At 41.6% G+C, this 26,284-nt stretch overlaps 1 protein-coding gene across 1 annotated transcript in view; it reads right to left on the bottom strand.

The window, feature by feature from the left end:
• LOC143033813 (uncharacterized) overlaps positions 1-26,284 on the bottom strand; it is a 67,365-nt gene that overhangs the window by 15,171 nt on the left and 25,910 nt on the right. Inside the window, exons 2-3 of the mRNA XM_076199316.1 lie at positions 16,531-16,609; positions 3,426-3,512 (exon numbers count right to left, since the gene is read on the bottom strand). Coding sequence (XP_076055431.1) covers positions 3,426-3,512; positions 16,531-16,593 — 150 coding nt within the window. The 5' untranslated portion in view covers positions 16,594-16,609. The remainder of the gene's footprint in view (positions 1-3,425; positions 3,513-16,530; positions 16,610-26,284) is intronic.

A 26,284-nucleotide genomic window follows, 5' to 3' on the forward strand; every position in this document is an offset into this window, starting at 1 on the left:
TTTAGCAATTACTCTGGTAAGTATTAATTTTGATTTGGTTAAAAATTATTGGTGATCAGTTTAGTATTTGACCATTTTTTTTTTGCACATTTCCGATCGAATTGTTTTACAGTGCTATATTTATAATCAATTGAAAATATATGCAATGGGGTAAGATGAACCTTTGAATTTGGGGTAAGATGAACAGAGGGTTCATCTTACCCTACCACGTGTGAATTATCATTTGATAATATTCATGTTGCCTATTTGATTTCAGATGCTGTGAAAGTATATCCAGAAAACGGGACAGGCCCCTGTACCCCTTGATGTGATGAAAAGGGCCTCTGCTGCATTCAGCAATGGCACTCCACTACGAGAAGTGTCATGAAACTTCGACATCAACTGTGCGGCCCATGCCACACTGCATCGCTTTATTGTAAAATCTAGGGGTAAAGCAGATGAAGACATCCTAACAGGATATAGCGGACTGTTGCATAGTACAACCACTCCTCGTTTAACGACGACAATTGGGACCAGCGCGCCGTCGTTAACCAAATTGGTCGTTCAGCAAAAGTGTACTGTACAGGTAAACGTCGACTTACGATGGCCGCGACTTACGATTGTTCGACTTTACGATGACGACGACGACGACGATATATATTTAACCCCTTCCATACGGTGCCGCACACGTAGGCGTCATGAGGAGCAAGTGGATTCGCGACGCTGCCATATCGGCGTCTTGATTATATCTATTGTAGTCGCCCCTGTGTTTTTACATTCTCTCAAATGTGCCCTGAATCCCATTCTCTGTGGTTTTCAAAATTCGCGGGTGAAAGAGAGAACGATCGATATAAGCGGTGACTATATTTTATGATGCGAGTATTATTACGTCACGCCGTACGGCTGGCATTGGCTGCTGCCCGCGAGATTTAAGTCCCGTACTGAAAATACATATTATAGTGTTTGAATATGGTAAAAAGGATAAAAATGATTAAATAAACTACTGTACATGTTTAATAGGCTATATTCAGTATCTCTGGTGGTTAATATACAGGTAGGCTAGGTACAGTGACCACGGAACAGAGTGATACACAAATTGGGGATCGACTTACGATGAAATCGTCTTACGATGGCTCAATCGAAACCTAATGCCATTGTAAGTCGACGTTTACCTGTATATATATACGTACATGTACTGTATGTACAATGTCCAGCAATGCATGTATCTTTATTTTCGTGTATTTTCCCACCTTTAATACAGTACATTAAAGCTTTATTTACTGTTTATTTACGGTGGTTAGGTTCCTAAAATTACCGTATATGACCAAATCCGCGTATGCTGACATTCCATATTGAATACCGGGGTATTTTTTTAGTTTCGACCATGGACGCAATATAGCAATAGAAAATTAATTATTAATTTTGTAAATTAAAATGTATCAACGTAATATGCAATTTTGTGGGCGGAAATGAAAGTTAAAAAATACCATGCTACAAGAAAATATGCTTATGAACGAAGTCGGTAGCATAGGATTGGGACGCCATCTTGTCGTCTGCCAACGTCTCTCACGATGACGACAATGAGGATGAGCCGGATGACATTTAATTTGCAGGTAATGATTTATCAAACACAGGTCAGGTTAGTTTAGTTTAGGTTAGACGAATTCATCATCCTTTTATTTCTTCGACATCGGCATCTATCATAACAAACATGGTGTACCATTCGTCCGACATGACTTTGTTACTTACGAAATTTGTTTTAGCACTTTTTTTTTTATTTCCGCTTACAAAATTGCATATTACTTTGATACATTATAATTTACAAAATTAATCAATAATTTTCTATTGCTATATTGCGCCCATGGTCGAAACTAAAGATTTACCACTACCGGTATATACTGTACCCCAGGTAGTTTTTGCAGCTTGCAGGATAGTAATGTAGACCTAAGCTTCAGAACACTTTACCTCACAGCTAATATCCACCTTACAAGTTCAATTATAACATCATACAAATTTGCCTCAGCCAACTTAATTATCGTACACGACGTCGTAACTTCGGGAGATTTACGTTAAACGTCTGTCATAAAGCCCGTCGTAACTCTGCGTCGTCGCTAACTGAGTAGGTCGTTAAACGAGGAGTACCTGTAGGTGTGTGTTCCCACTGCAAATGGAAAATGACCTGGCGAGATGAAGTGGCAGCAGAGGGTGAAGAAATGTACCAAGAGTACCAAAAGAAATAAAAAAGTCAAGAAGAATTTGTTTGCCAATAGACAGAAGTCAAAACAGAGCATCTAATGCCACTTCAGATGATGATAGTGGAACTGATGTGTGTGAGACCATAGATCCACTTACAAATGAGTCTGATGACAATATATCAGATGAAGAGCTGATGGAAGGAGATTTTGTGGTAGTGAACATTAATGGTGCGAAAGGAACGAAGCAGAGATATATCGCAAGAATTACGTAATCGATGGTGATGAAATTGAGGGAGTTTTCATGAAGAGAATCCTTGGACATAGGCCCACTGAAGGCAAACAAGCCTTCATAATTGACCACAAAGATGAAGCATCATTTGCTAAACAAGATATTGTGATGGTACTCCCAGCTCCAAAAAGCTTGTCTGGTAGTCTGTGGAAGTCCAACCAGTTTGTGTTTCCATGTGACTTGAAAAAGTTTAATCAACTTTAACCATGTCGATGGTGCATTGCATACAGTCACGGAAAAACATTAAAAATTTTGCTCTGTTTTCAAAAGTTCTTTTTATTTTATTATTTTTCACTTCTATGAGGAAATACATGTACCTGTTAGTGCAAGTGATAAATAAACAATTGTAATATAAGCTGTTTTGATGGAGATATCCCATTGTTTACTTACTTCATGGTGTGGTTCAACTTACCTCAAGGTAAGGTTAAACTTACCCCACTTGATGGGGGTAAGTTGAACCTTTTGAAACTTTTTTCAAAGGCTCTAAAAAGGTGGAAGCCTTATTAGTAGAAAATTAATTTTGTCTATGGTTAAAGATAAATAACTGAAGCTCTAATTAACACCAACAGAGACAAGGTCATGCTAATAGGTAAGACCCCAGGTCAAAAAACCTGAAAAAGGGTTCATCTTGCCCCAGGTCGAAAAACCTGAATAAGGGTTCATCTTACCCCAGGTTGAAAAACCTGAAAAAGGGTTCATCTTACCCCAGGTCAAAAAACCTGAAAAAGGGTTCATCTTACCCCAGGTCGAAAAACCTGAAAAAGGGTTCGTCTTACCCCAGTCTCCCCAATGTAGCACATGGTTCTGCTGCTGTCTGAGGAGACAATATGGTCAATTCGCAGGGACAAAGCCTAGAGCTCTTAACTTTGAAAAGCTGATTGTTTGAATATCTTGGTCAGTGTAAAAAAATTACAGGGCATTAATTTATGAGTTGAGCAGTATTTCATGAAATTATAACTTACTATATCCTCTTTGTTGATATGTACACTTCCCTTCAGTACATGTTGTATGACAGACACTAGTGCTGAAGTCCAGTTCACACACCTCTCCTGTGTACAGTTAAATATATGTCAGTTTTTGGTGATTATTATGTTAGATATTAGCTAAACTATTGGAAAAGGATCTGTTTTCCTTATCCAAACAAATAATTCTTACTATAGTTAAACTAATTCAAAATGAGAAAGTTCAATCTTACCTTCTTGAATTTTAGATGTAATTTATAGAAAAGGCAGATTTTCGAGAGACCGGTTTTAACTCGGCCGAATTATACTTACGTCCCTTTCGCCTTTTTAAATTTATCCGTTATTTTCAATTGTATAATCTTATGCTTTAAAGAGAGGTTTCTCTTTACAGTTGGGAGTAAATGTTCCTCCGAAATTGATTTTCTGTAGTTTCAGTTGACACAAATTCTAAGCGTCTTGACTTGACGAAAACAAGTATTTGAATGAACCGGCCGCAGGCCACACACAATATCTATAATTTTTGCGACCATTGTTTACTTTTCACCGACCAGAATTTTTGGTATTTATTTCAAATATTTAAATTTTTCAATAGACTACAAATTATCAGTAGCAATTGATCATTAACATTATTAATTATTCAGATTTTATCCAATAATTTAAATATACATAATTTATTACTTTAATGAAATTAAACTTCTAGAGTTCAGTAAACGAGTTCAATATGACGTCACCTTTTACGTAATTTCTAATAAAACACATGTTTTTTTCTTTCTTTCAAAAGAGTGAGTGTCCAACTGCAAATAATGGCCAGTTTGGTGAAAAAGTATATTTATGCAGACATTTCAGGTTACTTCTGACCCAGACAATGGGCAGGAAACAGGGATGACCCTTTATCCACAAGGAGCTAAGATGAGAGGGGAACAAATAGGTGGTGGATGGAAGTGGAATGGGTGGAGCTGGGTGCATGCTTTGGATGGCTTCCCTTTAAAGGGGGAAGAGGCCCTTGGTATATAGATGGTTTATAGATAAGAGTATTAGTAAGTTAAAGCATCTGAGAGTACTCTATCCAAAACCCCAGTGACTGGGCCATTAAGTTTGCTTGGTTGTGGCATGGATGAGAGTAAAAGGGAAGAGATTGGCGATACATTTGTGAGTGGGAAGGTGCATGTGCATTAAATGAAACTAAGTTGAAAGGGAGGGGTGAGCTGGATTTTAGGAGTGTGGTGGAGATTGTGTCAGCAGTGATTATTTGGTTCAGATATGTATTTACCTAGTTGTATTATACGGGAAGGGAGCTATGCTTGTGGTGACCCGTCTTTGTATCTTTCAGCATCAAGTTTGTTCTTAAGTTCTTGAATAGTGTTTGCACACACTGTTGCATTATCTAATTTATTCCAGGCATCCACCGCTCTTTTCATATATATTTTATAATTATCCTTTATGAGTTTCTTTTTATGTCCTCTTGTTTTTCTGTTGTCCCACTTTGATAAATAATCTCTAGGATTTCCATTCCTTTCATGATTCTATAAATAGTCAGTAGATCTTCTCTTTCTCTTCTTTGTTCCAGAGTTGATAGTTTTAATTTGGACAATCTTTGATTGTATGTCAATTTGAAGAGCGTTGGTGCCATCTTTGTCGTTGCTCTTTGTATTTCTAATTTCTTTATATTCTTTTTAGTACTGGGTGTCCATAGTGTTGCAGTGTACTCCAGTTTTGGTCTTATCAGTGTAACCTACATTTTCTTAATAATTTCCCCTCATCCAAATAGTCAAATGCCACTTTCATTGACCTTGGTTGAAGTTTTTCCGACTATTTTGTTGATATGTTTGTCCAGTGACATGTCTTTGCTGATTATTACTTCTAGGTCTCTTTCTGAGCTTACTTTTTTTACTTTTTCACCAATTTTATAATTTCTCAATATTCTATTTTTACTACTTCTAAACTCCATTATACTACACTTCTTGATGTTAATGTTCACTTCCCAAATTTGACTCCATTTCCAGATTTTATCTAGGTCTATCTGTAATGATTCACAATCTTCCTCTTTGCTTTCTTTAGTATTTTTGCATTATCTGCAAAGTTCTATACCATGTAATTTATATATATGGCAAACATGATTGGAGCCAATACCAGACCCTGCAGGACACCACTTATCATTTCTTCCCAGGTCAAGTATCTGTCTCTAATTACTACCCTCATTAATGTTCACTTCCCATTTTTGACTCCATTTCCAGATTTTATCTATGGTCTATCTGTAATGATTCACAATCTTCCTCTGTACTTTCTTTAGTATGTATAGACACGGTAAAGGAAACATGGACTGGAGGTGAAGCTTTTATTCCTGTGCGTTTCGTCTATCGACTTTCTCAAAGGAATGAGCATACTAGATACATACAGAGTTTATATACACGCCTTACGGCTCAAGGGGGTGTGCGAGCGTATAACGCTGTGTTCTGATTGGCCCGCTGAGACAGCCAATCACGAAGTGCTATATTTGCTGAGGATTTGGCCCAGGTGAAGCTCCCAGCCTTATTGTTGATATTCGGACGAGTGGTGATGTAAGCAGCTTCTATAGATTTTCTGGTCTTCTTATCCATACCTTCGTGTAGAATCTCGGCTCGGTTCCATTGTGGGAGGTGCCCAGATTCGTCAACATGCACCACCATTGCGTTGGTGAGTCTATGGTGACGGAGGTCGGCCTTATGCTCCCTGATTCTAGTGTCAAGCCCCCTCTTAGTCTCTCCATAGTATGCTTTATCGCATGATGTGCATGGGATCTTATATACGATGCTGTCTTTTCTCCCCCTCATCTTAGTCCCGCTTTTTATTATGTCACCGATCTTCGTTCCCGATGTTACGGCTGCTTTTACTTCCGTGGTCCTGAGCATTCTAATAATGTCTCCTACCTTCTCATCATGCGATAAAGCATACTATGGAGAGACTAAGAGGGGGCTTGACACTAGAATCAGGGAGCATAAGGCCGACCTCCGTCACCATAGACTCACCAACGCAATGGTGGTGCATGTTGACGAATCTGGGCACCTCTCACAATGGAACCGAGCCGAGATTCTACACGAAGGTATGGATAAGAAGACCAGAAAATCTATAGAAGCTGCTTACATCACCACTCGTCCGAATATCAACAATAAGGCTGGGAGCTTCACCTGGGCCAAATCCTCAGCAAATATAGCACTTCGTGATTGGCTGTCTCAGCGGGCTAATTAGAACACAGCGTTATACGCTCGCACACCCCCTTGAGCCGTAAGGCGTGTATATAAACTCTGTATGTATCTAGTATGTTCATTCCTTTGAGAAAGTCGATAGACAAAACGTCAGGAATAAAAGCTTCACCTCCAGTCCATGTTTCCTTTACCGTGTCTATACAACTTGTTCACATGGATTTTCTTTAGTATTTTTGCATTATCTGCAAAGTTCTATACCTTCATCCATGTCATTTATATATATGGCAAACATGATTAGAGCCAATACCGGACCTTGCAGGACACCACTTATCATTTCTTCCCAGGTCGAGTATTTGTCTCTAATTACTGCCCTCATTTTCCTCCCAATCAAGAAATCTTCCATCCATTCCAATAATTTTCCTTTGATGCCACCCATTGATTCTATTTTTCTTATTAGTTTCTTGTGTGGTGCTTTATCAAATGCTTTTTGTAGATCTAGAAAAACAGTCTGCCCATCCATCCCTTGTATTATTTCTATTAGTCTCGAGTAGAAGCAGATCAAGTTTGTTGTACATGATCTTTCTTGTCTAAATCCAAATTGATTTGGATTCAGTATATTTTTTCTTACAGATATTTAATTAACCCATCTACTTTTGATAATTTTTTCACATATTTTTGCTATTCTGCTCGTAAGGGAGACCAGTCTGTAGTTAGTTGGATATTCCTTGTTCCTTCCTTTATATACTGGTACAATATTTGCATTTTTCCAGTCCTGTGGTACCTTTCCTTCTTTGAGTGAGTATTTAGTTATCATGTACATTTTGTCCGTCAACTCATGTATTCTTTTAATATCCAATTTGCAATTCCATCCAGACCATGTAATTTTCTGACATCAAGGTTTTTTATTTGGTCACTGATTTCCTTCTGTGTCACAGTTATTTCTCTCTATTTCCCCACAGTTTTGTGAAATTTCAATTGTGAATATTGGTTTGAAATGTTTGTTCATAATTTCAGCCATTTCTACTTCTTTATATTCATAATTCCTTTGGCGCAGTCCTTCTATTTCTTGTTTTTTAGTTTACCATTTACACACCTGTAAAATAAGTCCTCTCTATCAAACCGTTCTTTTCCTTTCATAATTCTGTAGATGATTAGTAGGTCCCCTCATTCTCTTCTTTGTTTCAGGGCCGGTAATTCCAGTTCGGCTAGTCTTTGTTCATATGTCAAGTTTGAAAGTGTTGGGGCCATCTTTGTCATTGCTCTTTGTATTCTTTCTCATTTTCTTATATTCTTTTTTGTACTGGGTGACCATATCAGTGCTGCATATTCCAGTTTTGGCCTTATCAGTGTTTGTAATATTTTTAAAATAATTTCTTTATCCAGGTATTTAAAGGCCACCTTTATTGATTTCAACAAATTGTATGTTTCTCCGACTATTTTATTTATATGTTTATCTGGTATCATGTCTTTGGTGATGATTACTCCTGGGTCCCTTTCAGAATTTACTTTCTTTTCTTCTTTTCCATCAATTTTATACTGTCCTGATATCCTATTCTTGCTTTTCCCAAATTCAATTATACTGCATTTCTTAATGTTGAATTCTACTTCCCATTTCTTGCTCCACTCTGAGACTTTGTTCAGATCACTCTGTAATGAGTCACAGTCTATTTTGGAGCTTATTCTCTTTATTTATTCTCTATTTTATGTATATGTTTTTTATTTGGCAGCATGTCTTTGATGATGATTACGCCTAGGTCCCTCTCAGAATTTACTTTCTTTACTTCTTTTCCATCAATTTTATACTGTCCTGATATCCTATTCTTGCTTTTTCCAAATTCGATTATACTGCATTTCTTAATGTTGAATTCTACTTCCCATCTCTTCCCCCACTCTGAGACTTTGTTCAGATCATTCTGTAATGAGTCAGTCTATTTCGGAGTTTATTCTCTTTAATAACTTCGCATCTTCCGCAAAGAAGTTCATGTAATATTTGACACAAATTCCTGGACAGTGGAAGAAGGTGGTAGATGAGGTGGTGTGGGTAACACGTACCTGTGATTGATGAAGGGAGGGGGAAGATAGCTGCAGTTGGGGAACCGAAGTCCAGGCGATTTGTATCACATCTCGGGACCACTCGCCTTCCCTCCAAGGCAAGCGTGAGAGTAAATCAAAGAGGGGGGAGGGGTATGATGGGACAACTCATTAAGTGAACCGTCCTAGGCTAATGAAACCCAGAACTCCTATTGTGAGTTTTAATGAATTAAATAATTAAACACTAGAAATATGCTACTTGACATTAAATAAGGGTTTTAACAGTTGGATTCACACATACATCCTATCTATCCTATCTCCCTGCACGCCTATCTAGGGGTCCTATCTAGTAAATACTCCTTGTTACTTGCTATTATCCTTAGAGGGTCTCTGCTGGGTGAGGGGATGACTTCCATGGGGTACTGTTCCTCGTTCTGGCAGGATGCTTTTGTTATTGAAGGATATCGTTGTCAATCACGGCGGGAACCCGGGTCATCCTTTGTGATTAGCCTCGTGGAGGGGGAGCGGGATTGAACACGTAGGGGGCTTCTTGTGTACGCTATCCAGTTCCTTTCAGGTCAGTGTCCCGAGGAAAGGGGTACAGATACGTACGTGACCCCTTGATACACGAATGTTTTGTTCACTGGAGGCTGGATGGCTCTAGTCACTATGATGGTCGGGATGTCACACACAGCACTCCACCTGATAAGTTTCGGAGGGGGATTTGACCCGCTATTACTCCTTGAAAGTCCACAGTGCGTAAGCGCTCACTTAAGGATGTAAATCCTTAATAACCACATGAGGGAGGATAGGGCGCGATTGGGCTCTCCAGGACGTGAGCGGCCCGAACCTCCCTGATTGACCTTAATAGATAGACTGACCTATGTCTCGCGGCATGTGAGGTGATGCCCGCTAGCCGGCTTCCGACGATGCCAATAGTTCTATGTCTCCGTCCCTAGTTGCGAAGGGTACTACGAATAATGTTCATGTGGGAGATGACACAGTTCCAATTGTTCCATGAGGTAGACACTGTTCACGAGCGGGTTAGACACAATCCTAATTATTCTAATTGCCTAGCTTAAAACAAATATGTGGCAGCGCGCAGGGGGGGGAGGGGGTGTGTATGGGCGCTTTGTTTGGGCGCGAAAACCGTTGAGCTTGGCTCTGAGAACACAAATCAAAAGGGGGGTGTTTCTAGATAATTAGAAGTCTCTCCCTTCGTTAAGGCACTGAAATTGATTGTCAAAAATGGCACGACAGTTGAAGAGGATAAAGAGGAGGAGAAAGGACAGGATGTAGCTACTAGAAGTCTTAAGGACTCTGGTAATTCCCCCGAGTATAGGGAATGAAGGGCTGAAACGGTGAGAAATCAGACGAGAAAATGGGAAGGGGAGACAGCGAGCCGGGTGTCACAATTTCAAAAATTGTGACAATATTCAATGCATTCATCCATGTCATTCACATATATATCAAACATTATTGGAGCTGTACTGACCCCTGTGGGACACTACTACTCATTTCTTCCTATACTGAATATTTGTCTCTGTGGACTACTCTCATTTTTCTTCCATGTAGGAAATCCTCCATCCAATTCAATAGTTTTCCATGTATGCCTCTTATTGCTTCCAATTTATATAGTAATTTTCTGTGGTAATTTATCAAATGCCTTTTGCAAGTCCAGGAAGGCAAAGTCTGCCCAGCCATCCCTTTCTTGCAATATATCTGTCAACCTTGAAAAGAAACAAGTTAGTACATACATACATACATACATATACCAAGGCTTCTTCCCCCTTCCAAGGGAGGTAGCCAAAAAGGGGAAGGCATAAAAACACTCCCACCCATTTCATCCCTAAATACACTCCACACCCCTCCCACCCTTCCTCTCATCTGAGCACCTCCTGGATGACGGGTCATCCCTGCACCCTGCCCACCGCCCTGGGTCAGAAGCAGTGTCGCAAGACACAGTACATCCACAGCAAGGCCGCTTCATTTAATCGGCGGCCCCCCCTCTCCGTCCCCCTTTGCATATAAGGCGAGGACGGGGAGAAATCCCTTCGGGCTGCGTCAAAATTTACTCACACATACTACCCCACCCCCCACCCCCCCGCCCATTCCTCCTCATGCAATCACAACATCATCCATATACAACCATTCTCCACTCACCTCTGTCTTCCGTCCTCTCCCTTCCTTCCTCAACAGACATTCCCCTCTTCCCCAAAGCCCCCTTCACCCCATCCATCCACCTCATCCTAGGACGTCCCCTCATGTTCACTCCCTCCACATCTGCCTTCCATACCTCTTTTACTAGTCTTTCTTCACTCATTCTTTCCATGTGTCCAAACCATCCTAATATTCTTTCATCAACCCTATCTCCCAAATCCCTGTCTGAATCCAAATTGCCTAAGGTTCAGTATATTATTCTCCTCCAGATATTTTGTCCATCTATCTTTGATGATTTTCTCACAAATTTTAACTATTGTACTTGTTAGGGACACCAGTCTATAATTTGTTGGGACTTCCTTATTTCCACCCTTATATATTGGCACTATATTGGCATTTTTCCAGTCTCCTGGTAATTTTCCTTCTTTGAGTGAGCGTTCAACTATTTTGTATATTTTTCCTGTTCATCTATGTCCTTTAGTATCCAGTTTGCAACTCTGGGCCATGTGATTTGTTAATGTGAAGCTTTAATATTTTATTCCTTACTTCATTCTGAGTAATATTTAATTCCTTCATTAGAGGAAATCTTACTTCATTTCTTTGATCACAGTTTTGTAAAAAAAAAAAAAAAATTCATCTTTGGTGAATACAGATTTGAAATGTTTGTTCATAATATCTGCCATTTCTATATCTTCTGTGTATTCTCTATTACCTGGACGTAATTTCAGTATTTCTTGTTTAATTTTAGTTTGCCATTTACATATCTATAAAATCATTTGGGTTGATCTTTACATTTGTCTATTATGTCCTTTTCATAATTTCTTTTTTCTGTCTTACATATTTTTACAATTCATTTCTTAGTTTGGTGTATATTTTCCATTTCTCAGATTTTTTTCTTTTTTCCATCTTTTCCAGGCTTTATCTCTGTCTTTTGCCTCACTGCACTTTTTATTGTACCAGGATTTTATGTATACCTTTTCCTGTTTTTGTCTAGGTACATACTTGTCCACTCTTTCATTATAGATTTCCTTCCAAATTGTCTATTTCTCTTCCACTTTTGTTTCTTCATTATTAATTTTTTCCCAATTTGCTTCTTGAAAGAATTTTCTAAGTTTCCTAAAATCTGTTTTGTTATACATTAGTCTTCCTTTTTGGTGTGTTTTGTTTATTTCTATATTTGTTTCTTCATTCAATTCTAGTTCTAGTAGTAAGTGATCACTTTTTCCAATTGGTGTCTTGTATTCAATTTTATCCACAATTTCGGGTTCTGATGTAAATATCAAATCCAATATTGAGGGTTCATCATTATTTCTGTATCTGGTATTTTCCTTGACCCATTGCATCAATGTGTAATCAATGGTCATTTCCAGTAATATTGTTTTCCCAGTGATCTTCTCCACCTTTCTCAGTCTTTTCTTCCCAACATATTTCTTTCGAGTTGAAATCACCCATAAATACCAGATTTCCTTCTTTAGTATTTCATTTAGTGTTTTGTGTCTTCCAGCATTTTGGAGTGTTCACTTTTATTCCATGTGTGAGTTTTAGGTGAGACATAAATCATTGCATACTTTCTATTTTTCATATCTCTATCCTCAATTCTTATCATAATCAACTCCTCATTGTTCTCTCCTGTGATTTTTGTCACATTTAGGCCTTAGCAACATGACTTCACCCTGCTTTTTTTCTCTGTTTTTGATCCAACAATTATATAATCCTTGGCCTATACTATTTGGTGGTAATGAGCCTTTCAATTTTGTCTCCACAATCTCTGTTGTATCTGGTTTTTCTTGTTCCAGATAGTCATTCAACATCTGTCTATGTTGGTATGTGTTACCTTCAATTTATTTCTTTTCTGCTTTTCTCCTTGCTCCCGCATTTCCTTTTCCCTTACGTACCATTTCCTCAGTCTCAAGTCCATCATTCTCCAAAAAACTCCTTCCTTTCAATCTCCGTTCTTTTCTCATTCTTTTCCTTAGCTTCCTCTTTCAGTGTTTTTTCTTTCTCTTTTTCCTCATCACTCAGTTCCTTTTTTATCCATAAATTTATATAGTTATTACTTTTTGCTAGTCTTACTGCTTTTGTTAATATTTCTTCCATTATCCTCTGCAAATTAGTTTTACTTTGAGAGGTCTATTCTTCTCTGTAGATGATGTTTTGTGTTTCTGGCCTAATAATTTATCTATTCATAATTTCCTTATTAATCTTAATTCACTAGTACCCTCCATTAACTTCACTCTTTCATCAACCCTATCTCCCAACTCCCTTTCCACCCCCATTCTCCTCCTTACCTCCTCATTTCTCACTCTATCCAACCTAGTAACCCCTATCATACTTCTCAGACACCTCATCTCAAATACGTTCAAACTCCCTCTCTCTTCCTCTCTTATGTTTCAGGTTTCTGCCCCATACAGTGCTGTTGGCACAATCACTCCATACAATCTTCTCTTAGCATCCATTCCTAAATGTCTATCTCTCTTTACACTTTTTAAACCAAGGCATTTACTCGCTTCTCTCAATCTACATTCTACCTCCACCTTTTCCTGCCACATTCACACCCAAGTATTTAAAACTATCCACTTCCAGTCTCTCTCCCTTAATACTCACTTCCAGTCTGCTGCCACTTTCTCCCCCTGTACTTCTCATCACCTTACTTTTACCCACATTTATCTTCAGCTTCCTTCTTTCACACTCCCAAACTTTGTCACTAACATCCTCAATCCCTCTAATCCTGCTACAAGCGCAGTGTCATCCACAAACAACAGCTGGCTTACCTCCCACTTTTCTCCATTTTCTTTAACCATCTCCAATCCCTGACCCACCACCCTTGCATTTACCTCTCGCAGCATCACCCTATCCATGTATAAATTGAGCAGCCAGGGCGACATAACACATCCCTGATGAAGTCCCACCTTTACCTCGAACCGCTCATTCTCTCCATTTCTAATCCTGACACATGCTCTACTACTCTCATAAAAACTCTTGACAGCTCCTAAAAGCTTTCCTCCTATCCCGTATATCTGCAATACCTCCCACAGTGCCTTCCTGTCTACCCTGTCATAAGCCTTTTCCAAATCTATAAAAGCCCCAAAAAATATCAGCCTTACTGCAAAAAATCTGATCTATGCAACCTCTACCTGTCCTACACCCACACTGTTCCTCACCAATTACTCTGTTCCTCTCTTAATCCTCTCAATCAAGACCTTCCCATAATTTAAGTCTTCCCTACTACACTTAACAAGCTAATCCTTCTGAAACTACTACACTCACATTTGTCCCCTTTTCCCTTGTAAAGCAGAACTATACTGGCACTCCTCCAGTCCTCCGGCACTCTACCCTTATTGAAACAAACATTAAATAACCTCACCAGCCAGTCTATCATCACTGTACCTCCTTTTTTCAGACATTCTGCATGACATCCATCCAGACCAGGTGCCGCACCTGCTCTCATCTTTACAACTGCCTTCACTTCATCCTTCTTTACTTCTCCATTTTCCTCACTCATCACGGTAATTTTCTTAGCACTTCTCACTGCCACCTTTCCCTCCCTATCCTCCTTCGCATTTAGCAACTCCCTAAAATACTCTGCCCACTTTTCTCTTACTCCCTTCTCTTCCATTATCATCTCTCCATCTGCACTTTTTACCTTTTCTTCTCTACTTGATTCGCCTCCTCTTCCTCTCTTAATTTCCTTCCAAAACATCTTTTTATTACTTTAAAAAATTTCTGTCATACTCTTTCCCCATTTCACATCTGCTCTCCTCTTTGCTTCCTTTATCTTATACTTTACTTCTCTTTTCTTTGTATCTCTCATATGATTCCCTCGTCCTATTTTGTAACCAACCTATGTAAGCTCGCTTCTTCTCTTCCACAACCTTCTTTGCTTCCTCATCCCACCACTCACCACCCTTCCTTCTATTTCCTCCCGTTCTCCTTGTTCCACACACCATCTTTACACACCTTATGACTCCCTCCTTGAACCATCCCCATTTGTCTAGTCGTCCCACATCGACGACCAGAGAAAATCCCACAGCCTGTACCATATATAATCCACACACACCAGCCTCGCCCTTAGATTCTTACCTGCCACTGAGGTGTGAAAACGCGTTCTGGCTTTTTCAAATTATGTTTGCTATTCTACAGCATGACATACGGAGATATATTAAGGTTACTACCTACAGAAGGCAGATTACTCTAAGAGAGAAAAATACGACAAGAAGCTTTGTCATAACAAGCTTCCCATTCACTTTAATGATATATATATATATATATATATATATATATATATATATATATATATATATATATGTGTGTGTGTGTGTGTGTGTGTGTGTGTGTGTGTGTGTGTGTGTGTATATATATATATAAATATATATATATATATATATATATATATACATATATATATATATATAAAGTGAAAACCACTGTTGGAGTAAAAGAGACTGGAGACGGGGAATCTATATATTTCGATTGCAACTGGCAATCCTCTTCAGTAGATACCCTTTTTTTACTCCAACAGTGGTTTTCACGTGATTGACAAATGTGTGATTACATTGTTCAACTGTAATATATATAGTATATATATATATATAAATATATATATATATATATATATATATATGTGCGTGTGTGTGTGTGTGTGTACAACACTGAATGGGTCCCAGTGATTAGAGATAAATTTTAACAACCACATTGAATTTTAATTCTAAGCCATCAACATCGGAAGATCCGATGGAGGACGACATGCAGAAATTGAAATGTGGTACTGCCAAGGACTCGAACCCGGCTAGCGCATGCCAAGTGCTATAGTGACTTACCGATTACGCCATCTAGAGATATTATTGATGGCGCAATCGGTACGTCACTACAGCACTTGTTATGCGCTAGCTGGGGTCGAGTCCTTGTCAGTACGTCATTTCAATTTCTGTATGTCGGCCTCCATCGGGTCTCCCGATGTTGATGGCTTAGAATTAAAGTGCATTGTGGTAGTTAAAATGGATATATATATATATATATATAAATATATATATATATATATATAGACTGTATATATATATATATGCGTTGTTAAAGTCAACAGCTGCGATAGCATTATTCTGTTTATAGATTTTTTTTCTATGTTGCGCAGCAATGTGCAGTCGTCTGGATGCAGATCTTTTAGTAGAGTACTAAAGTCCATGGCATTTTCCTCTAGACGTCTTTCGGCCTTAACTGGTCATCAAATTGTTGACAGAGAATGACGCGATTTGGCTGAATGTTGGTATATATCGGCGGGGAGTGGATAGCTGAAACGTCCGCCCGCCTATCAACGCACGGGTTGCGCTCTCTGCCTTCTGAAACGTCGTTACCAGCCAGAAGGCAGAGAGCGCACCCCGTGCGCTGATTGGCGGACGGACGTTTCAGCTATCCGCTCCCCGCCGATATATACCAACATTCAGCCAAACCGTGTCATTCTCTGTCAACAATTTGACCAGTTAACCCCTGAAGATGGCCAGTTAAGGCTGAAAGACATCTAGAGGAAAATACCATGGACTTTAGTACTCTACTAAGAGATATGCATCCAGACGACCGCACATTGCTGCGCAACATGGAAAAGAAATTATATATATATATATATATATATATATATATATATATATATATATATATATATATATATATATATATATACATACATTTTTTTTTTTTTTTTTTTTTTTTTTTTTTTTTTTTTTTTTTATCCGTGGATTTACCTGAGTGGTAAGGGTGAAGGATGTGTTCACATTATCATGAACTGCACGTTGGTGGGTGTCCATAACTGAAGTGCGAGTACTGGAAAATAATAATGAAAGACTGACAAGATACGTGAATAAATATGCAATTAACGTGCAGAAGAAAAGGTAGAGATGGAAATTATAAACTCAGTGGGATTATGAAAATTAGACAATCTTTTCAAGAGTAATGATAAACAAGATTTACTTAAAGTACGGGTGCCATGAGGACAAATTACCCTCTCTTACCGTATCCCCTGCAGATACTACGGTGACGACAATGTTTGTAGTCAAAATCATGAAAAAAGACACGACAGGGAAAACCTTCTGACGTTTGCTAGAATGATATCCAAAATTTGTTATCTTCAGTTGAAAACAACTCGTTCTTATCACAAAATCTATAAATAGTACAGAAACGATCTAAGAATTAAACAATTAAGGTATGGCTACAGCCAAACTACTTCATTCAACTTAGGAATTAAATTCTCCCTAACCAGGAAGTATAAAAGAAATGCGAGACGCTCTGAAGGAAGTGTCATGTATCATGTATGGGATTCGGTGGCATGAAGAGATATCAGAATGTGCACGAAGACATCTGGGAGGTGGTTTGGCTTGTATTTGTTGATGTTGCTAACAATACCCAATGCAGCGGAAGAAAGAGGGTGAGTGTGTTGCAGTAGCCCATTGGGGTAAGTTGTGGCTCGGACTAATATCACTGATGCCAACAGTTCTGTGTATGACTAAGGGTAAAATTGTTGAGTTTGTAGGCTGATTAATGTACATGGTCTCCTACTGGCCAGGTTGGCGACGTCATGTATGTGGGAAGGATGAAGCGAATGCCAAGAATTAGTCATGCGACTGTTTATGATTCATTCACCACATGTTTCCAAATTTGCCCGTTTAATTTTATGTATATATTTATATTATTTTACCTTTTGTAGAAAATTAAGATTCCCAGCAACATTTTACCTCTCCCATCCACTTTCTTTTCCTTCCCCATTGTCTTCATTTGCAAGTTTGTCGACCCAGTATGTTCCGTTTCCCGAATACCATCGCCGAATAAAGCAACCTTCGTTGTGAAGGCAGTATAGCATGTTTCGATTAACTCTTTCGCTTCCGAAGAGACGCCAGACGGCAGAATAAGTAACGGATGAGCAAACTTCACTGCTTTGAAGAGTTACGACACGGCTAGAATTATGTTGCACCCACACCTCCCAACTACCGAGCAAAAGGGGGGGGGGGGATTATGACCCAGGCCATATCTAAAGTCCTCCTGGGTGTTTTTTGTTTTTTCTTTTTCTTTTTCGCCAGTTGCTTTTAACAATGCACTGTCCAATGGCGTTTTCTAAGCTGGATAGAATCGTTTTGCGTTAGACAAGATGAACATGTTAAAGGTGTCCAATTCTTTCCTTAACAGGCAGTGAAAATAGAGTTATTCGCCCAACAGATCCCTTGGTTGACTTAGAAACAACTGCATTAGCCTAAATTCATATTCTGTGACATTCAATAAATATGTAAACAAATTGTATAGTAACATCACCTAATGCATATTTACCTAATTCTTTGTGTGGAATAGCTCAGAAGGAGCCCAAGCTCAAAAAGTACACGAAATAAAATCTAAATATGATAATTGGAAATCAAAGATGTAGATTGTTGGAGCTATACGTTAATTTGATTCTAGGTATGTTAGAAAATTAGACTAAGAGATAGGAGACGGGATCCAACGAGCGCTGCTTCTCTGTTGTAGTGACGCGCCGCTGGTCAAAACCAGACTGGCCACCACACAATTTCTCTATTTCTATCCTAATAAATTCGGGAAAAAGATTCCCACGGGCTTTTAAGATGAGCCCGTTTGGAGGGTGATTCTGTGTATGAGTGTGTGTGGTTTTGCCACACACACTCATACAACCACGAGATGTGCATACATATGTGATATATGTATGCACATCCCGATGAATGCACCCTTTCCTAGCAATAATAGTGCATGTAATCAGAAAATTTAAACATGATAGATATTTAAAGGGGGGGCTGACACTCCACCAGCCGACACAGTTCATATCCGCTAAGGTGACTGCATAGACGGCGCACAAGACCCTCAGATGTTGTCGGAGGCCCTCTCCTCAGAAAAGCAGTTGCGGGGCAATGCTGGAGGTAATGCTTAAGGGTGGCTGCAATGGTGGCATCTTCTTTCTTCAGGTGTTAGATTTCTTTTTATTTGCCAGAAACAACGGTCCTCCAGCCGCAGACGGAAGAGCAGTTTCCACTTGTCCTGGTGTGGAGCGAGGAAGTACAAGGGGCTCGTAGTCTGTGACTGCCCTGTACCACCTCGCCCTTTCTGATACCTCTGCCTCCAGTCTGTGCTGAAGGAACCGTTGTACCTGGTTAAGAGCCCTGGTGCGTATGCGCAACTGATTTCTGCTGAGAGGGACGACAACATCGACTTCGGGTCTTTGGCGAGCCGCTTCTGCTGCGGCATCGGCTGATGTAGCTTCAGCAGGAGTGCTAGGGTGGAGGTCAGTAGGCGTACACTGTCGCTGGGCTGTGTCGTATCTAAGCTGCCTAGCAGAGACTGTGAGTCCGTGTGGATCACCACAGGACCAGTTCTAGATATTAGAGCATGCTCTAACGCTCCTTGAACCGCTATGGCCTCAGCTTGGAGAGTGGACGCATGATCAGATACTCTCCTGCCAAAGGTCAAACCATCAGTCACAAAAGCAGCCTCCGCACTACGAGGCCTGTTGGGGTCCACGGAACCATCCGTATAATAGACCGCCATTCCAGGTGTCGACAGTGCGCGGATGCCTTGTAGGGCCTGCGCTCGTACTCTTTCCTGGTCACATAACTTCTTACTGGGAAGCTTAGTGACAACGAAGGTTGCAGGTATCGACAGCCATGGAGGTGGGGACTTGAACTCTGGGTGAACAGAGTCCCTACCCTTCTCAAGGAGAGCACTGGTGAGCTTGAAGGAGTCCAGGAGTCTAGCCGCTTGAGATAGCCAGGTACCGCTGTGGATAAGATTATCCACCCGTCCCAGAGCTATCACAAGGCTCTGACTCAGCTCAGTTATCCTGGGGCTCTGGACTATCTTGGCAAGAAAGTCAACCTCCAGCCTTCTGACCCGTGATGCTAATGAAGGCAATGAAGCCTCCATCTGGAGGTTAACAGTCTTGGTCCAAGGTTGAGCTCCTAGGATAGTCCTTGCTGCGGCATTTTGGCAAGGCTCTAGGTCTTCAAGCTTGGCAGTCGCCACAGTTATGAGAGCTGGGGCAGCGTAGTCCACCAAACTGCGGACTGCTTGCACATAGAATGTGCGAAGGACCTGGTGCGTGGCACCAAGTGCCTTCCCCGTCATTGCTTTCATGACTGTGGTTCTCGCCTTCAGCCTCTCCTTGAGATAGGCTAGTTCCTTCTGAAAGGTGAGCTTCCCATCAATCCAGACCCCCAGGTACTGAAACTGGTGGACCCAGTCCAGCCTAAGGCCCTGGATGGTGAGATGCTCCCCCTCACTCCAGAGTCCTAACGCCATGGCTTTCGATTTGGTAGGGGAGATCTTTAACCCTAACCTGCAACATTCTGTCGCTACGGCACTTAAGCAGCGCTGGGCCCTGCTGAAGCACCGCCGCCTTCCAGTAATTATAAGCGCAAGGTCATCTGCATAAGAGATAACCTTGCACCCATTGGGTAGAGGTAGTTCCAGAATGTTGGAGACGAGCACATTGAACAGAGTGGGGCTGAGGACCCCCCCCCCCCTGTGGAGTGCCATTCTCCAGCATTCTGGCCTCTGATATGTGACCCTGAAATCTTACTTTCGCAGACCGGTGACTGAGATAGTCAGCAATCCAAGAAAGCAGCTTGCCTTTTACACCCTTGCGAGCAAGGGTGTCTAATATCACAAGTGGACTGGCCAGCTCAAACGCCTTTTCCAAATCCAAAAAGACCACGATGGACGGTGTGCCACTGACAGCATTGAGGAGTGTTGTTATACTGTTTGCTGTGCCAGTGCCCTTGCAATAAGCATGTATATGCTCATGCATTGGGCCCAGTTTCCACAGCAGCCTGTTTAGCACCATCCTTTCCGCTGTCTTCCCCATGCAGCTTGTCAGGCTGATGGGGCGATAGGCACCAGGTTCCTTTGGCTTTGGAATTGGCGTTATGATTGCCGTCTTCCAGGCTGTTGGTAGTTTGCCAGTCCTCCAAGACGCGTTAATCACCCTTAGAAGTGCTTCATCACCCGCTGGCCCAAGATGGGTCAGCATGGAATAGGTGACGAGGTCCTCTCCAGGTGCCGTGTCTGAGTTGGTCTTGTGTGTGACCCGTAGTTCCTGAAGCGTAAAGCTAGTGTCAATATCATCCGACCGGCTCATCATGTCCTCAACACCATGGCGCCTCACTCCTTGGAGGTCCTGCAGTGTGTCATGAACACACTGCGGGAGTGAGGTGCTGCTGGAACGAGAGACAAACTCCATTACGACTCAGCATCAGGGGCATGATGAGTGAGTCGCGGTTGAGTCCTGCCAGTTGCTCTTCGGAGCTTAGACCACAGCTCTGCTAGGGAGGTGTGAGCGTTAGCCCTCACACCATTCAAGAAACTTTGCTCGTCTGGCATCTGCAGCCGTGACATGTGCGTCACGGACTGCAGCGCGCAAGTTGGCCAAATTGGTCTGAGTTAGGCGCCGTCGGAAAACACGCCTAAGCATGTTGACCCGATGGTTGGCCTCTCTCACCTCGGGGGTATAATACCAAATGTTCTTATGTTCCCTGGGGGACTGACGAGTCTTTGGGATGGCTCTGTTGGCAGCCACCTGAAGGGCTGCAGAAAAGTCAGCCTCTAACGTTCCCACGTCCTGTGGTGGAACGTAAGAAGCTGCCCATTCTTCAACAGATATCTCAAAGGCCAGCCAGTTTGCCAGAGCAGTCTTCCACCTGGGAACAGGTAATACAGCCGGTATAGGTGGTGCATCCCGTATGTGCACAGAGACACCGAAGTGATCACTAGTGACACAAGGATGCACCTCCCAGGTTACCCTAGGGAGGAGAGTGGCCGTCGCCAAGGTCAGATCAAGTCGTCCACCTTGCACGTGCGTTGGATTACCATCATTCAACAACGCAATGTCAGGGCATTCATCTAACACGTAATTTAAGTGGCGCCCAGCGACATTGGGCCTTTGGGGCGACATCAACATTGTATGGTAGGCGTTGAAGTCCCCTCCTATGATGAGGAGCCTGTCCGCAGCAAGAGCACACACTTCTCCTAGGTCCAGTTCCGCACTATGGCCCCTGTATATGTTATAGATGGTGTACGTTTTGTGGGCTCGATGGTGTCGAACCGCAAGAACTTCTACACCATCTCTACATGATACAGGGTCCATGATTTCACTACAGGGGATAGATGATTTGACTAAGATCATGCACCCCCTAGTAGTGGGTATGCGAGGGAGGGTGGAGATGCGATATCCCGGAAATCGCACCTCATCGCTCACCAATGTCTCTTGGAGAAGTATGATATCGTAATCATACTCTTGCGCAAGCGCAAGGAGATACGAGCTTTTACTGCGGAACCCGTTTATGTTCCACTGTAGCAACCTTAACTGACTATTGAACAGGGCGACTTTCTTCCCTGTCGAGTTCCATTACGTCTTCATCTTGTCCTCCCAAGTCAGGAGGATTACAAAGGATTACAAAGGCGGAGCATACCGACAGGAGACCTTTTGGTCCATATCTAGGTCGGATGCGAAAAAAATCATAATAATGATAAAATAATAAAAACTATAATAATGCAAATAACAAAGATAAATAATAAACAAACAGGTAAATAGTAAATAATAATAAATTGACATATAACTAATAATAAATTAAAATCAAACAGACAAATGATAACAAAACAAAAACAAATAATATAAAATAAATTATAATCATTACAGCATCTTGCTTAGGTGTTTATCTAAATGATTCTTAAAGCTTCGAACTGAACTACATTGCACTACCTGTGCAGGAAGTTTGTTCCATTCATTAACTACACGGTTGGCAAAGTTGTTTCTACCTACTTCAAAATTGAATCTATTTCCGGACAGTTTGAGACCATTGTTTCTTGTCTGATTCTCATTCAATGTAAAAATTTGGTCACTTTTGATGTTGTCAATTCCCTTTAGAATTTTAAAGACCTGTATCAAGTCACCTCTGAGTCTACGCTTTTTTAGGGAAAACAGATTCATATGTTTTAGTCGATTTTCGTATGATTTATTTTTTATATTTGGAATCAGTTTTGTGGCTCGCCGTTGTACTTTTTCCAGTCTGTCAATGTCTTTAATGAGATTCGGTGACCATACGGAAACAGCATATTCCAAATGTGGACGAACTAACGATTTATATAGCTTGTTAATGAGTGATGGACTTTTGAAATCAAAAGATCGCGCAATCAGTCCTAGAATCTTATTTGCTTTCTCAGAGGCTGAAATACACTGCTTGGATGATTTGAGGTTGTTACTGATAATTACGCCGAGATCTTTTTCACTATCCACTTTTGTTAACGAATTTCCAAATAACTTGTAATCGTACTTACTGTTATTTTTACCTATGTGCATTACCTTGCATTTACTTGTGTTAAATTTCATTAGCCACTTTTCAGACCATTGCTGTAATTTATCTAAATCTTCTTGAATATCTAATTGATCATTTGCCATTCCGCACAGTTTTGTATCATCAGCAAATTTGGAAACAGTAGATTTTAGTCCATGGTCTATATCATTTATATATACTATGAATAGAAGTGGCCCAAGAACGGAACCGTGAGGAACTCCACTTGTAACATTTTTCCATCTAGAAGTTTTTCCATTTAAAACAACACTCTGTTTTCGACCATTCAACCAATTACTAGTCCAACCTAATAGGCTACCACTTATTCCGTGTAAAGCTAATTTAGTAAGTAGTCTTTCGTGTGGGACGGTATCAAAAGCTTTTGCAAAGTCTAGATATATTAAATCTATATTGTTTCTTTTGTCATAATTCGAGATAACTGTGTTGTAGAATTCGAGTAAGTTAGTCACGCAAGAACGTTTCCATCTGAAACCATGCTGGCTATCATTTATCAAACGGTTACTTTCTAAATGATGTTCGATAGCATCTCTGATGATAGTTTCCATTATTTTTCCTACGATTGAAATCAAACTTATAGGCCTATAGTTATTTGGTTTCTTTTTGTCACCTTTTTTGAATATGGGAGTAACGTTAGCTAGCTTCCATTCTCTTGGGACATCTCCGGATATGATGGATTTCTTGAAAATAATTTTTTTTAGAAACAACAATCTCATTTTTCATTTCCTTTAAGATTCTTGGATGCCAACCGTCAGGCCCTGGTGTTTTATTAACTTTGAGTTTGTCTATACACCTTTTAATTTTTTCTTTTGCTATATTTACCGTCGTGAGTAAGTTTACCCTAGACTTTTCACAGGTTTCAGTTTGGAGTTCACTTTGAGGTGTTTCGTTTACGAATACCGAGCTAAAATAAGAAGACAAGATGGGTTGCGATTTTTGAACAGTGGAACCATTTTCCTCATCATCAGAAGAGGAGTCTTCAAGTCGAAGAGCACATTGACGTTGAGACTTAGCAGCAAGCGCTTTCCTCATCTTCAATGATGCTGTGGGTGTCACTTTGCCAATGGTAAAAGTGGGTGTGGCTGGCTTGGGGGAAGTGGAAGGGGAGGAGGAGGAGGTAAATGCGGAGGAGGAGGCAGGGGAGGAGGAGGAGGAGGTGGAAGATGAAGAGGTGGAGGGGGAGGGAGTCCTCTCCTTTCGCCTAGGATTTTTGGAGGGGTTTCTCTTCTTTTTTAAGAGGTTGAGCACATTCGTGACAGCCTTATTCACCATGTCTAGTGGCTTCTCTGCATCGCTTTCCCCTAGGGTATTTGTGATCCCAGCGACGACACCAGTCACAATCAGACTGATATCATCTTCCCGCAGGGGGATGACATCAGACGGATATTGAGGTGGAGAGGGCTGCTGTTCCTGTGCTCGTGGGGTTGGTGCTGGGGGCGTGGGCGTGGGCTTTGGCGTGGGCTTGGACGTGGGGGCTTTTTTGGGAGCTGGTTGTTTTCGAGTAGGTGTATGTGTAGTAACTGTTTTAAGTGTGGGAAAGTGTTCCTGATTGTTCAGATCAGGAGCACTGGATGTAGGTGGCTGTGGTACGGTGGGAGAGTGAGTCCTGCTGCCCCATACAAATGTACCTGGGGGGGGGGGGCAGGTATGAAGTCCTGTTGCTTCCCTGTCCTCTCCTTACAGGCAATGGCCTGAGCTTTGCGCACTGAACAAGAAATATTCCAGGCGTGGTGCTTCTTGCCACAATTGGGGCACTTGGCAACAGTCTCCGTGTCAGCCTTAAACTTGTTAAGACAAGACTTCGTGGCATGAGACATGCTGCAAATGCCGCATTTAGGTTGCTTTGCAGTGCACCGCGCCTGGTGATGACCCTAACTTTGACACTTGAAGCAACGGAGAAGATCAGGGATGCACGTTCGTACATCATAGCTGCCATACATCCCCAGGTCAATTCTATTAAATGGTTCACCTTTAATGGTGATCAAGACCTGGCGTGTGGGCTTCTTATCCCAGCGGCGCATTCTCGTGGCTCCAATTACCTGACTGTGGTCTTCAATGGCTTCCGTCATGTAGCAGGTCGGGTAATCGTGTACCACGAGTCTGTGCCGCTTGTCCTCGGGATTAAGTCGCTCCAGGGTCAGAGGCTTGCCATCCAATGATGTAATTGCCTCCAGCTCCTCAACGAGTTGGTAGCTGCTTGGTAACAGTAGCAAGTTACCATCGCCAAGGGGCCGGAGGGATACAAGTTTGCCGTGGAGGGGGCCTTTCTCCAAAGCTCTTACCACCTCACAAGCTGTCTCGAATCCTGCCGCGGGTACGACCTTGAACGTGGGGAACTTGCCACCCTTGTAACGAGTAGTGACCACCGCCACAGCAGCTTCATCATCAGATGGAGGCTCTGATCCTGGGATGCAGCGCCGTCTTTTCGGTACGCCAGTCATGGTATCAGTATCCGCCATGGCGGTACTGATAACGCTAAACGTTGTCTCGGTACGGTTATGTGAAAAAACGTAAATCTAGGGGGGAGGGGGTACTTCCCACAACTTTTCAAGGCTTCCCATACCAATTTCATTCCCAAACCCCAGAAACCCGTCTCCGCCCCCCTTTCATACCGGCCGATCTCCCTTCTGGAGTACTTTGGTATGGTGTTTAAGCACGTCCTCTGCCGCCGCCTGACCGTTTACCTGGAAACGGAGAATGTGCTGAGGAATTGCCAGTTTGGTTTTCGACCGGGGCGCGGTGCAGACGACGTCATTTCCCTAATCGCCCGGTGGCAGAAGCCCTTTTTTATACACACCTATCTTTTCATTTTCATACAGACATCTCTTCCCCTCCCACAACTACCGATCCCGCGCGAGCGGGTGGTCTGTCCTAGCTAGTCCACTTCTCTCCCTTTTCATTTTCTTACAGACATTCTTCCCCTCCCACAAAAATCGATCTTGCGCGAGCGGGTGGTCCTTCCTAGCAAGTCGACGAGTCGACTTCTCTCCCGGGCTCAACTCCAAGCAGCAGTTCTCTCCAGCAAGCCGCCTCAGGACCAGATCTCTCCAGCAAGACACCTCGGGACCAGTTCTCCCCAGCAAATCGCCTCGTTCCCTCCTCTGGCCCTTCGCCCACAGCCACGACGCTTAATGATGCCCTCACT

This window comes from Oratosquilla oratoria, chromosome 16 (genome assembly GCF_046742065.1).
Source record: "Oratosquilla oratoria isolate Oo_2021 chromosome 16, ASM4674206v1, whole genome shotgun sequence".
NCBI classification, from domain to species: domain Eukaryota; kingdom Metazoa; phylum Arthropoda; class Malacostraca; order Stomatopoda; family Squillidae; genus Oratosquilla; species Oratosquilla oratoria.